The following is a 12820-nucleotide window of genomic DNA, read 5'->3' as shown; positions in this document are numbered from 1 at the left end:
GCCCTAGGTCCGGCCGTCATCGTCCTAGCCACCTGTCGTCACTCTAGGCCATCTACCCACTACTCCTTCTACTGTCTGACACCCCGGGCTCATCACCATCACCGACCCCTATCCTCATCATCCTGGTCACCTGCTTGCCTAAGGGAAGGGGGGGGCGCCCCCCCAGCCCCCCCCCCCGCCGCCTCATCATCACCTCCAACTCCTATCCTCCCCTCCTCTTAATCATCACCTCCGACTCCTATCCTCCCCTCCCCTCCTCTTAATCCATGTCACCAACGCGGACTCATGGATTCCTCAGATCATCCTCATGGAACTCCCAATCTTGTTACCCTTTTTGTCACCTAGCTAATTAACTAGTATTCTCTAAACCTACGAACACTTAAAGACTGCATTTTCTATTTCTTTTTGGACTCTACTTTTTAGATTTTCAACTCCCTTCCCTGATCTTAGGATAATTTAAAAATTACATTTTTATATCCCTTCTGTTGGACTCTTTTTTACATTTTCAATTTTCTGTTCTCTTGTACATTTTATTTCCATAATAAACCATTCACAGAGTTTCATTATCGGAAACTCTGTGCATGGTTTAGCCCGGCATCTCTCGGCCTGTCTCGGAGGGGAGTCCCCAGATGGGGGTCCGCTGCTGTGGCCTGGTGGGTGGGCCCGTCCCCCGCGTGGCCTGCTCTCACGCTCTCAGTCACTATGCTGGTGGCTGGGGGCTGGGGGGGCGGGTCGCGTGGGGGCTGGGTCCACCTGGGCCGCAGCAATTGGCCCCTAGCACAACGACCTCACAAGGTTCCTCCTCAGCCAAGTCACTGGGGCAATCCATGCGGCGATCCATATGGTGGAAAGGTTTTCTTGCGTTCACTGGGGGTGAGGGGGTGCCGCTGTGTCCCGGCCTAGCCTTCCCTCCCACGCCATATGTGGGCGGGGGCCGGGTCGGGGGGCATCGGTGCTCTTCATCACTGGTCGAGGGCTGCCGGTTGGTTTAGAACAGCTTAGGTAGGCGATAGATTAGCTACAGCCTAAGGCTGACCTGTTAGTGTTCAGGCTAAAATCAGACTAGAGCAGGGTAGGATAGGCCAGATTAGGCTGTAGATTAGCTAGATACTATGTCCCAGTTAGCTCTGGTTAATGCTTAGAGTAGTCAGTTGTCTGATCTTCTCCCCCCCCCCTCTCTTTCCCCCTTTCCCCGCTTCTTCCCTTCTTCCCCCTTCTTGTTCTCCTCTCTTTCCATGCTCTTTCCTCCCCCACATCCCACCGCCCCCCCCTCCCTTCTCCTGCTCTCTCCTCATTCTCCCCCCCCTCTGCTCCTTCTCCTCTTCTCCCCTATTTTCCTGAATCCCTGCCACTTCCTGCTCTCCCTTCTCTCACATTCCCCCTGCTCTCCTTCCCCTGCACCCTCCCACCTCTCCTTCTCTGTCCTCTCCTCCTCCACATTTCCCATTTCCCCCCCACCCTCGCCCTAATCCGGGCCCGTATTCTACTCCCTCCCTCCACCCTAGACCCTACCTCTACTCTCTGTCCTCCCCCCTCTCTCACATTCCCCCTGCTCTTCTTCCCCTGCTCTCCTTCCCCTGCACCTCTACTCTCTGTCCTCCCCCCTCTCTCACATTCCCCCTGCTCTCCTTCCCCTGCACCCTCCCACCTCTCCTTCTCTGTTCTCTCCTCCTCCACATTTCCCATTTTCTCCCCACCCTCGCCCTAATCCGGGCCCGTATCCTACTCCCTCCCTCCACCCTAGACCCTACCTCTACTCTACCTCCCCTGTACCCTTCCACCTCTCCTTCTCTGTTCTCTCCTCCTCTCTGTCCTCTCCCCTCTCTCACATTCCCACTGCTCTCCTTCCCCTGCGCCCTCCCACCTCTCCTTCTCTGTTCTCTCCTCCTCTCTGCCCTCTCCTCCCTCTCACATTCCCCCTGCTCTCCCTCCCCTGCACCCTCTCCTTCTCTGTTCTCTCCTCCTCCACATTTCCCATTTCTCCCCACCCTCGCCCTAATCCGGGCCCGTATCCTACTCCCTCCCCTCCCCCAACCCTAGACCCTACCCCGGCTCTCCCTCCCCTGCACCCTCATCTCTCCTCCCCTGTTCTCTCCTCCTCCACATTTCCTATTTTCTCCCCACCTCCCCCCTCTCCTCCCTCCCTCCCTCCACCCTAGACCCTACCTCTACTCTACCTCCCCTGTACCCTTCCACCTCTCCTTCTCTGTTCTCTCCTCCTCTCTGTCCTCTCCCCTCTCTCACATTCCCACTGCTCTCCTTCCCCTGCGCCCTCCCACCTCTCCACATTTCCTATTTTCTCCCCACCTCCCCCCTCTCCTCCCTCCTCCCTCTCCCTCCCCCTCCCTCCTCCACTCTCCTGCTTTCTTCAAATGTTCAAATGTTATCTTTATTCTGTATATTCTTGTTACTGTGTGTTAGCTAGAATCAGCTAGACATACTTTCTGTGAAGCCCTCTGAGACATGCTTGTGAATTAGGGCTATATAAATAAACTTGACTTGACTTGACTTGGCAGTGACAGGCTAGCAACATAGGGGGAAGGGAGGGGAGCATGGTGTCCATAAGCAGTGGCTAGAGGCCCATTTCACAGCAACCGTTTTGAGGGGGTAAGCAGGAAAAGCAGGTGTAATCAATAACATTGATGAGTGCACTGGAACATGGAACCATAATGAATGGTATTGGTTACACCTGCTTTACTTCCTGCTTTCCCACCTCAAAACGGTTGCTGTGCAATGGCTCAGACATTCCTAGTCCATTCAATACTTCTTGATACTCAGATGCAAGTAGTGATGAACTTGAGGATTGGTGAGAGTTGGATGTTTTTGGTGTCGAAGTTTGTATTTCCGTACGTTCCAGGGAAATCGCAGACAAAGCTTGGTCCAGCGCTCAGTTCAAGCGAAGGTTCGTGTTTTTATTTTATGATATTATTATGATCAAAAGTTGGTTGTCTTATTGTTTTTTGGTTGTCTTATTGTTTTTGTTCATTTTCAACAGAGGGAATTAAAGTTTCTTCCTATGCAAAAAAAAAAGAAAGAAAGAAGAGGCAAACACAAAAGACAAACACCCACATCAGTAAATGCACTGCACCCTCGGCTTCCTACGTCATACAGTATTGTCACAGTAGGTCCGCCATGCAATTAATTTAGTTCCATATTTCCATCATGAATATGGAAAGTGTGAATAATAATCCTCTGTGAGATTTGACCAAGTGCACGGGGAGGGGGATAATCTTATAATCCTCTCTAATGTTGTAATGTTCTCTCAAAAGCTTATCAAAACTAAACTAACCTTCCCATTGGAATTCAATCACAGATGCAGGTGGGCCATAGACAAATCTCTCAAATGGGAATGGCTTGCTCCCCTTGCGAGACAACCATCTTGTATACTGCAGTGCACTCATTCTAAAATTCTGTGAGCCGAAGTTAAATCAACTCATATATTGTCACATCATAGTAGCAATCAATAAAACAAACATTCTTTCACACCTCTATATAAACACAATAAATACACACATACTGTATATGAAGAGGCTCATTCCAAATCCTCCTCTTACAAAATGATTGACAGCAAAATAATTGAATATGCTACATCAAGCCTTGAATTACCATATTCAATTATTTTGAAGTTCAAGGATAGCAGTCTATTTAAGTCTGTGGTTGACAAAACGACAACACTTTTACAGACTGGATCCTCTGTATTTTATAACCTCTGTAATGAGATACCGGATAATAAACTTAATGCAAAGATTTTCTTCCAGAATGAATGGAAAGCATTTTGGAAGAGAACTCTCCATTATGTTCAAACTGCTACATGCTGACTAAGCTTAACGGTGGGCTTATGATAGCGTAACGTCCTATTGCCTGACCAATGGCGGAGCTGAAGCAGGGGGCGACTGGATAGGCTGAAGGAACTCTGAGGTGAAGACGGCCTCCGTGTATTCCTCCACCATATCCTGGAACTCCGCTGCCACGTCAGCCACAGCCTCCGACAGCAGCTCCTCCGCCAGACTGAGGGACAGGAAGGAACAGGTCAATTGGAAATCAGAAATAATTACATTTTTCTCAAAACCACAAAATCACACTGCAAGGATTGCTCCTGACATCGGTCTCTCAATAAACATATACCGTACAAGTCTTAATTTGAAAGGAAAGTCAGGGTCTTTCATCGGACACACATTTTGCATCACAACAGATGAAAACAAAATGATAATGAATAATAATGTGAGTGTGTGTGACATGCATGTTCAGTAATAATAAAGCTTAATCTGATGCCATCTTTAGATTGATTTTAGAGGATTCTATTGTAATTATCCTTCATAATTTGTTTAATTATTTTTCTTGCTAATAAATCTGAGATCAAACCCCTTCATGGGAATATGATCTCAGATTTATTAGCAAGAACAATAAGAGTCCTGACGAAAAGTATTGGACTCTTCATCAGGATGTGATGTGGCTAACTTATAAAATGCATCCAGTCCCTGAGGTTCACCAGCCTATCACCATAATACAGTATGCAAAAATACAGAGGGTGAAATTTCAGCAGTTTTCCCCCCCATCTGATTTCTCCATTGATTTTCATAATAAAATAGGACATGAACAACTCACTGAAATTGCACCCTGCCTTGAGACCCGTAAAATGAATGAAAATAATTCCAGAGCCCAGTGAGCTGGATGCGTCACCAAGCTAAATCTCTTGTTTTGATCATTATTTGCTCAACAGAATGCAGCAGAGAAATAGAGGATACGTTAAAATGGGGTATAGTGGTACAAGGTACACCCTTTTATCCTGCTCATACAATAGAACCCCACAACAAACAACAGATCCTTTGGTTGTTGGTGGTGCAACTAAACAAACAGTGATTGACTACCAGTACTTTGAAAAGTCAATGCAAGTACACTTTGCTCTTTGGTAAAAACATGAACATTTTCTGCCCATTTTGCACGCACGTGCATGTCTTTCCCCCAAAAAACACTGAAATAATTGGATGGCTTCTCCTGATACCATCTCCCCGTCCAAATTCAACAGATCCAGTTTGGATCTGTTGAAAAACTTCAGTGATGCGCACGCAGCCTCACTTCAGACTGACAATGAGGCAGTGACATGCAAGAAGTCACGGCTATTAACTTCTGTGTTGACAACATTGTTCCCAAAAAAGACATTCTTCATTTTCCCAACAATAAGCCATACATAACCAAGGAGGTAAAAGCCTGCATTAACAAAAATAAACTGGCTTTCAAAAACAGCGACAGGGGGGGTGTGGTCAGTGGCCACAGCACAAAAGGAACTCCATCAGCTGCTAAGGAAGGCCAGAGCGAAGCATCGGGCTGCTTTGGAAAAGAGCGTCAGCTCCATGAACAACAAAAGGCTCTGGGCCTGCATGAAAAATATAACTAATATGAATCCTAGCAGGAAGCAGATTGTCACAGTGAACGAACTGGACAGAGCTAATGATTTGAATTACTTTTTATGATAGGTGGAGGTTCTCTAGGAAAGGAGGTATTGTAGCTTACACTCTTGGTTAAGCTCTTGCTATGCTTATTTATTGCTCTTTTATTTGACTGATTTTACATTTTAGGACTTTTATTCTTTTATTATCTTGAACTCTACCTCTGAAGTTTTGGTTGTGGTCTTTCTTCTTCTTTTTACTATTCTACCTCATAGAGGTAACAATGTTTGAAATCTCCTCACAGTGTATGTACAGTACACTTTTTGCACAACCCTCAGCACATGCTGACTGAGGGATTTTCAGTATTTTTACTTTGCTTTTTTGTTATCGTGAAAAAGTCTGAGTTGAACCAATAGTGCAATGGGGCTTTGCAACTATTATATCTTGGTGTACACTTCCTCTGTTGAAATTAGTGCAATTACGGAGTGTCTCTATGTTCTTTGTTGTTGACTGTTTGTATGTGGTCTGTTTGTTAAGCCGGGATGTGGCTATATGCACTTTTTGCCCAAGACAAATTTCCCCCAGGGGACAATAAAGTTTATCTCATCTCATCTCATCTCAAGTCAGATCCCATGGGTGGGACCGGGCAACAGTTAACGGCTCTTTTTAAGCAAAACCATTTCTCGAGCAATTCGCACTCCCACACGCCTTTGTGGGAAGGAGAGAGAAACATTTAAAAATACAGCCTTGAAAAGCTATCTTTTAAAGTGCTATTCGGTTTTCTCTCTTTTCTTTGTCGTCTCTTCGAATGGGTGACCGCATGAACAGTTTAATCCAGAGGTTCTCAAATGTTTTTCAGCCAAGGACCCCTTACAAGATAGAAAATATACCGGGGACCCCCTCATTCTGATTTGTGATTTTGGGCTAAGCTTAATTGTTTCCACGGTAACGTGCTCGACTTTTAATTTGATAGGTTTGTTATTAGAATGTAATCCATGAACCATTTTAGATTTAAAGCATAAACTATTTTCGTTGAACTATGAAGATTTTGCAAAAAAAAAAATATATATTTTTTTTTACATTACATTTACATGACGTCATTTAGCAGACGCTTTTGTTTTGTCCAAAGCGACTTACAATATCACAATTTGTCAACAGTAAAGAAAACCACTATGCACCACAATCAATGACAGCCAAGATATTTTGATAGACTAGCACCATGTAGGAAGTAGTTTGAGAAGGAATAAGTAACATGTAGCATTTTTTTTTTTAATTAAAAAAAAAAAAAAAAAAAAAAAAAAAGTACCTGAAAACTTTTCGCAGACCCCCTGGCAAAGTGCCACGGACCCCTGGGGGTCCGCGGACCCCCATTTGAGAACCACTGGTTAATCTATCAAACACATGTGTTCAGTATCTTCCCAAAGATGAGAGGGAATCTTGTGCATTGCACCAACTTAAGAATTCTGTTAAGTATGCAAATTTGGTGGGTGGGCGAGAAGAACAAGAGTGAACAGCAGAGACATGCGTACTATGCAAACCACAAGCTCGGCAAGATCCTCTCAGAGCCAGCACTCCAGTATGCAAGTAATGTCTGCTATATTAAGTGCTGTGTAAGCCCTATGCAATGGTGAACATGTGCAGGTCAAATATTTTCTAAAGACAGAGACCAACCCAAACCCACAAAGATCTTGTAATAGAGGAAAATCCCCCAATTCATGATGAGCGTTGTTTTACCACGACTGCTATCAAACAGGGTGACTTATCATCTCTTGGGAAACCTTCAATGCCCTTATAGTTGCCTTCAAGGTCAGTCTTTTACCTGTCTACAACAGCCCAGGGGTTGAAGTTGCCGACAGTCTCGTGACCCACGAGGCGGAGGTGGGCGTCGTGCTTCTCCCTGTACTGCCGGATGCTCGTCAGCATGCTGCCTGGCACAGAGATAAGCGTTCCCCTGCTCCTCTCCACCGGCCCGGGGAAAACGCTGCCGTCTCTGGGCGGCTGCTCGTCGTGGGACGCCTCCTCTGTCAGGCTGCTCTCAGAGAGAGAACTGTGTCTGAGGAAACGGGGAAAAGCATGCTCACGCAGGGAGGGAGACAGGTGGATTTTCACAAAACCTTTTCGTTACCCTGACCCACCCCATTCATATGCTATCAATTGGGTTGTAGAATGCTGTGGGATAGGGGCAAACTGGTGAGGAGGGAAGCAGGCTGGAGTGGAGCCCGCTTAACCAAACATATATGAGCCTTATATTGGCGTGTAAGGCTCAGAGCGATGCATTGAGGAGGGTGTGATGGTGCATGCGCGGTCTCTCGTCTGCCCCCCTGCACAGAGTGAGTGAGCAGGGGCTCAGCTGGGCATTTTCATGGGCTGGGGTTTATAATCCGCTCCGTGTGAAGATAAATCAGCCTGGCTCTTGCAACAGCACTCTTGTTGCTATATTTAGTGTTGCAGCAGTTTCCAAAGCAAAGTGCCTCTCTCTCTATTGTGCTCCCCAGGCCTCAGCACAAGTTGATTCTGTTTTGGCTGTGGGGCTGCACACCATGAGAGCAGCCACAGATATGGACGTGCTAGTGTATTTAATATTCCTGCCCAAACCTACAAAACGGCTCCATTTAAAGTGTAGCATTTTGGGGGTTTGAGCAAGGGCAAGGTGATGTGAATGATAATAGGTCCCCATAACAGAAGTTAAGTATTAGTGGTGTTCTCTCTCTCTCTCTCTCTCTCTCTCTCTCTCTCTCTCTCTCTCTCTCTCTCTCTCTCTCTCTCTCTCTCTCTCTCTCATAAAGTGCACTGAGGGGGCACAAAGACAACGAGGACACCCTCAACAACAGCTGACATAACATTAGTGGTGAATAATTTACTGAAGCTGTGTGTGTTCACTGTGTGCCTGTGGCTCCACACAGTGTGTGTGTGTGGGCGATGATTGACAGGGGAGCACAAGTTAGACTGTAGACTTTTAAATCTCTGATGCAGCCCAACGAGCTACCGATTCAGTCAGAAACAGACTCCCTCCCCATCTCACACCCTCCTACACAATGGCTTGTTCGAGGATAATAGAAACCCAAAGAGATGAGCAGCACTCAGCTGCGTGAAATTACTGAGTTTGCTGACCCCTAAGCAAAAGCTCCAGCAGTGTAGTGCCTCTGGGAAACGGAGGCGCTGGCTGGCAAAGCGTGGCGCCCTATGCGATCTATCAGGGCAAGCCGAGTCAGAGGAAGCCAAATGTGCTTCAGAGATAAGCTACAGAGGCACATAAACCCTAAAGCTTTCCAGAACAGTGTGATAGGAAACAGGTGGTGGTGGAAAAGTGTAGAGGGAAGGGTATGGATCATTGCAATAGTGTTCATTCCTCAGTAATGGACTACAGAAAATATCACAGGCTTGAATCAGCAAGGTGACAACACAGTGCTTGTGAACATTAGGTTGTCATCACAGCTGCACTTCTAGCAAGACGCCATTTATTAACAGTGTTGGGGGTAACTCATTACAAAAGTAACATATTACATGTAATATATTACTTTTAGCAGTAACTCAGTAATATAACTTATTACTTATAGGATTTCAGTAATATTATACCAGTTACTTTGTCAAGTAACTCAAGTTACAAATTGAGTTACATTTTATTAAATCAAAGCACATAATTTAAAAAAAAACAATCATTTCCTAATCTAACTGTGTGTTTTTATGCAAAAAAAGACTATAGATGATAATAACAAAGGAAAAGAACAAAATTAAGAATTTTGGATTGTTTACACTGACTTCGAGGCGGTTGACATTATTTTTCGGGATGGTTCCGGGGCGGCGATGTCATTCTGCTGCTGCTGTTGTTTTGGTAAATGTAATGCAAAAGTAGTGTAATAAGTAACGAGTTACTCTACACAGAAAGTAATATTGTAAAGTAACTTATTACTTTCAAATGAAAGTAACTAGTAATATGTAGTATATTACATTTTGAAAGTAACTTGCCCAACACTGTTTATTAACACGGGTTGAAGCTTGTTTCTGGCCTGCACTCACAGCACAGGACAGAGTACATGACGACAGGGAGGACACACACACACACACACACACACACACACACACACACACACACACACACACACACACACACACACACACACACACACACACACACACACACACACACACACACACACACACACACACACCCTTAAGAGGGGGAATGACAGAGGAGAAAAATAATAGAGTAAAGACTGGCCGGGTGAAGCTTTCATCTTCTCATTGATTAGTATGACCTGCTGATGGAGCAGCAGTGGGTCAGTCAGTGTTCGCCAAGGGGGAGACAATCAGGCTTCTGTGTCTGAGCTCCTCGCCATGGACACATAAATCTTATAGTACCGCTCCACTCACCGTTTATTTGTTTATTTTTCCGAAGATAAAACCTCACCTCCATTGTCTTGGTGGTTGACCACAAACACACGCAGACAGTAAAGTACAAAAACAGCCTAGGTAAAGAGAGGAAGTAGGGCTGCACAATTATTCAAAATATTATCGAAATTGGAATTATGCTTATTATGGTTTTCTTTTATAAAGGTAAAATGTGTCACAACAACATACCATTATTAATGAAGCATTGTGGTGCTCCAGAGATGCCCAGTGGCCTACAAATCATATTCTCCAGACGTAAGGGAACATGCTTGTTTGGTACAGCGCCCAGTAAAAATCACATCATTTTTATATAATTTTTTTTCAGTGAAAATGAAATGCAAAAACTACCATTGCCACTAAAATAGTCACTCATGTCGCAATTGCAATATCTGTCAATATATATTTTTTGCATATCCTGCAGCGCTAAGAGGAATACTGGATTCCATTTGGGAAATATTGCCCACATATCTGGTGATACAAGATATGTGTGCTACAATGTGGGCATAATGCACATAACGACTGAGAAATACATGTAGCCTATGATTAATATCTACTCTTATGATACACGCTGCTGTTATAATACAACAACAAATAACCACACACAACTCCAAATGAAGTGGAAACTAGCACAAAAAAAGGAGAGGCAAACTGTTCCACTCAATATTTTTTTTAACAAATCAGCTGAGAGCAATTCTTTGGAAAATTGTGTTTCATCAGTGCCGTCTTCTCCTCCCTCTTCTCTATAATAGCATTCTAAATCAAACAACGAGAACGCAACAACAAATAACAGGCTGCCATTGTGCTTCTCAATCAGCAAACAATGCCATCAGAGAAGTGATGGGCATGCCTTGAGAGATGCCAATGTCACAAGGGTGTGTATGAGTGTGTATGTGCCATACAATCACATGCATGACTCTGTTGTGTGTAAGCAGGGCCAGGGCCTGCTGTGTCTGTCTACGCTGAGTGGTGCGGGTTGTAATCACAGGTAATCAGGGCCGAGACAGCACACATTATTATACTGAGCTCTTCACAATCACCAGCGGCTGCACTGACTTCCTTCCTTTCTCAATCACCATTCTGCTACATTCAACACTAGAGAAGTCACCACTGACAGAGGATTAACACAATGCCACCCCGATACAAACACTAGTCCTTTTCCTCGCTAAACAACAGGGGGGTGTAACGGTTCACAAAATTCACGGTTCAGTACGACACAGCGATGTCACGGTTCGGTACGTTTTCGATACAGCAGGGGGAAAAAAGTCAAAATGCCAGAGAAATGGCCTTGATTTATTTTATTCATTTATTATTGTTTACAGTCTATTTTAAATTTCTATTTCAGTTTACATCAATGTGTTTTTTTACACCTTTTCGTTTTAGAAGACTTGCATTGTTCAGCAGTGAAAGATTCATTTCGGTTTTTGGTTTGCAATGCGTATTGAACTTACAGCCTCATACCACAAATAACGGTTCGGTACAAATAAAGCGTATTGTTACAGCCCTACTAAAGAACTAATACATCTACTGGATTGCCTTAAAAGCGATGTGAGAGCAGAAGTTTATTAACATAATATCAATAAACATTTCTGACTTATCTAAGTTTGATCCTTTCCTCCACCAGTGGCACCATTGCTGCTTTATCACTCAGGTTGAAAATGAACCGTTATCGAGTATAGTTTAATAGAGCCATTTAGCAACCCCTAACCACTGGTGTCTGCACCTTGGCTGGTCACTGCAGTAAGGATTCTTTATCTGAATATAGAGTGGGCTGAAGCCGCATGCAATCATGAATAAGTGAGGTGGAACAATTGATCAAAATGACTAGTCCCTCATCTGCAGCATGATGTCCCTCGATGAAGTTGGAATTTTTTGATTGGTTACTCCGTGGCATCAAAGTGGGGGATTATCATTAAGTCTAGATGGTATCAAAGTGGAGCATTATCATTAAATCTAGATGCTTTGGTTTCCCCATAGCAAGATTTGCTCATTTCTTTAAGCAGAGCAGAGTTTTTGGCATGGCTGTACGTCGGCACTGCACCTCATTTCCTCCAAAAGGGTACTGTAGATTGCAGATAGAAAGCAATGCGAGAAGTGTCATCCATCAACTATCTATAAAGGACTACTTTTCAAACTTGAAACTTAATATTACCTGAAAGAGTGGATACAGTGAGTACACCATCTCTGATTGAAAAGGGCCGCAGACTATCTGTATGATGGTTGACCAAAGGCAATTCATAATGTGGTGTATGGGCACTGCAGTTTAAGAAATAGACAAATAGATTGCACATTTGCTAAATGCTCACATCAAGCTGTAAGGGTAAAAGGATGAAAGCTCTATCTAGTGTACCACAACATAGAGTAGTATCTCACCAGGAGACCCCCTGTTTGTACTAGCTTTAGGAGCCACTGACCACAACATGTGTAACCTTTATAGGCACCGCCTTTCTCCGTCAGCCCCTTTGAAACAGGTGCTCAGAATAAACAGGAGGAAAAACTCCCATAGCCACTTGGCACATTCCACATGAAGAACTCTGCTGATTTATTATTTATTTAAAGGGGTGGAGAGTAACGCTTGAACACGTTGGGTCTTCTTCATTCAGAGAGGAGATGAGGTGACTAATGTCGGCAAAGTATTGGAATCAATGGTAATTGTTTTTCAAAAGAGACAGAGTACAATTACTGCATGGCAAGCAATCTCAGAGACGCTAAATATGCGGGCACTTTGCACACAGATAGCTTGTCGATACAAAGCTGTGTTTATAGTGAGTGGGACATTTCAGCACACGCACACGCCTGGGTCCAGACCTCAGAATCTGCCTACTCCACTGAGTTGAGCCTGAGCTTCTGCTCTGGCATCGTGACATGCAACAGCGATTTCATCAGTCAAAAGAACGACTTGTCCAATGAGCGCCGAGGGGCACTAACGATTAGCCAATCAGCATCAATGAACAGCACAAGGGGCGGTACTAACGACGCCGTTGTCAAGTGCGCCGAGGAGTAATAACAACGATGGCGGCCGACATAGACGAGATATACGCTGCTAT

At 44.5% G+C, this 12820-nt stretch overlaps 1 protein-coding gene across 1 annotated transcript in view; it reads right to left on the bottom strand.

The window, feature by feature from the left end:
- Positions 1-12820, bottom strand: part of kiaa0753 (KIAA0753 ortholog) — a gene marked incomplete at its 5' end in the record, with an annotated part of 42908 nt that overhangs the window by 12473 nt on the left and 17615 nt on the right. The window contains 2 exons of the mRNA XM_083636698.1: positions 3867-4008; positions 7207-7440. Of these exons, the coding sequence (XP_083492824.1) occupies positions 3867-4008; positions 7207-7440 (376 nt within the window). The remainder of the gene's footprint in view (positions 1-3866; positions 4009-7206; positions 7441-12820) is intronic.

Source organism: Poromitra crassiceps (genome assembly GCF_964638095.1).
Source record: "Poromitra crassiceps genome assembly, chromosome: 5".
NCBI classification, from domain to species: domain Eukaryota; kingdom Metazoa; phylum Chordata; class Actinopteri; order Beryciformes; family Melamphaidae; genus Poromitra; species Poromitra crassiceps.
The sequence above is the reverse complement of the archived record's forward strand: the minus strand, read 5'-3'. Positions and strand labels throughout refer to the sequence as shown.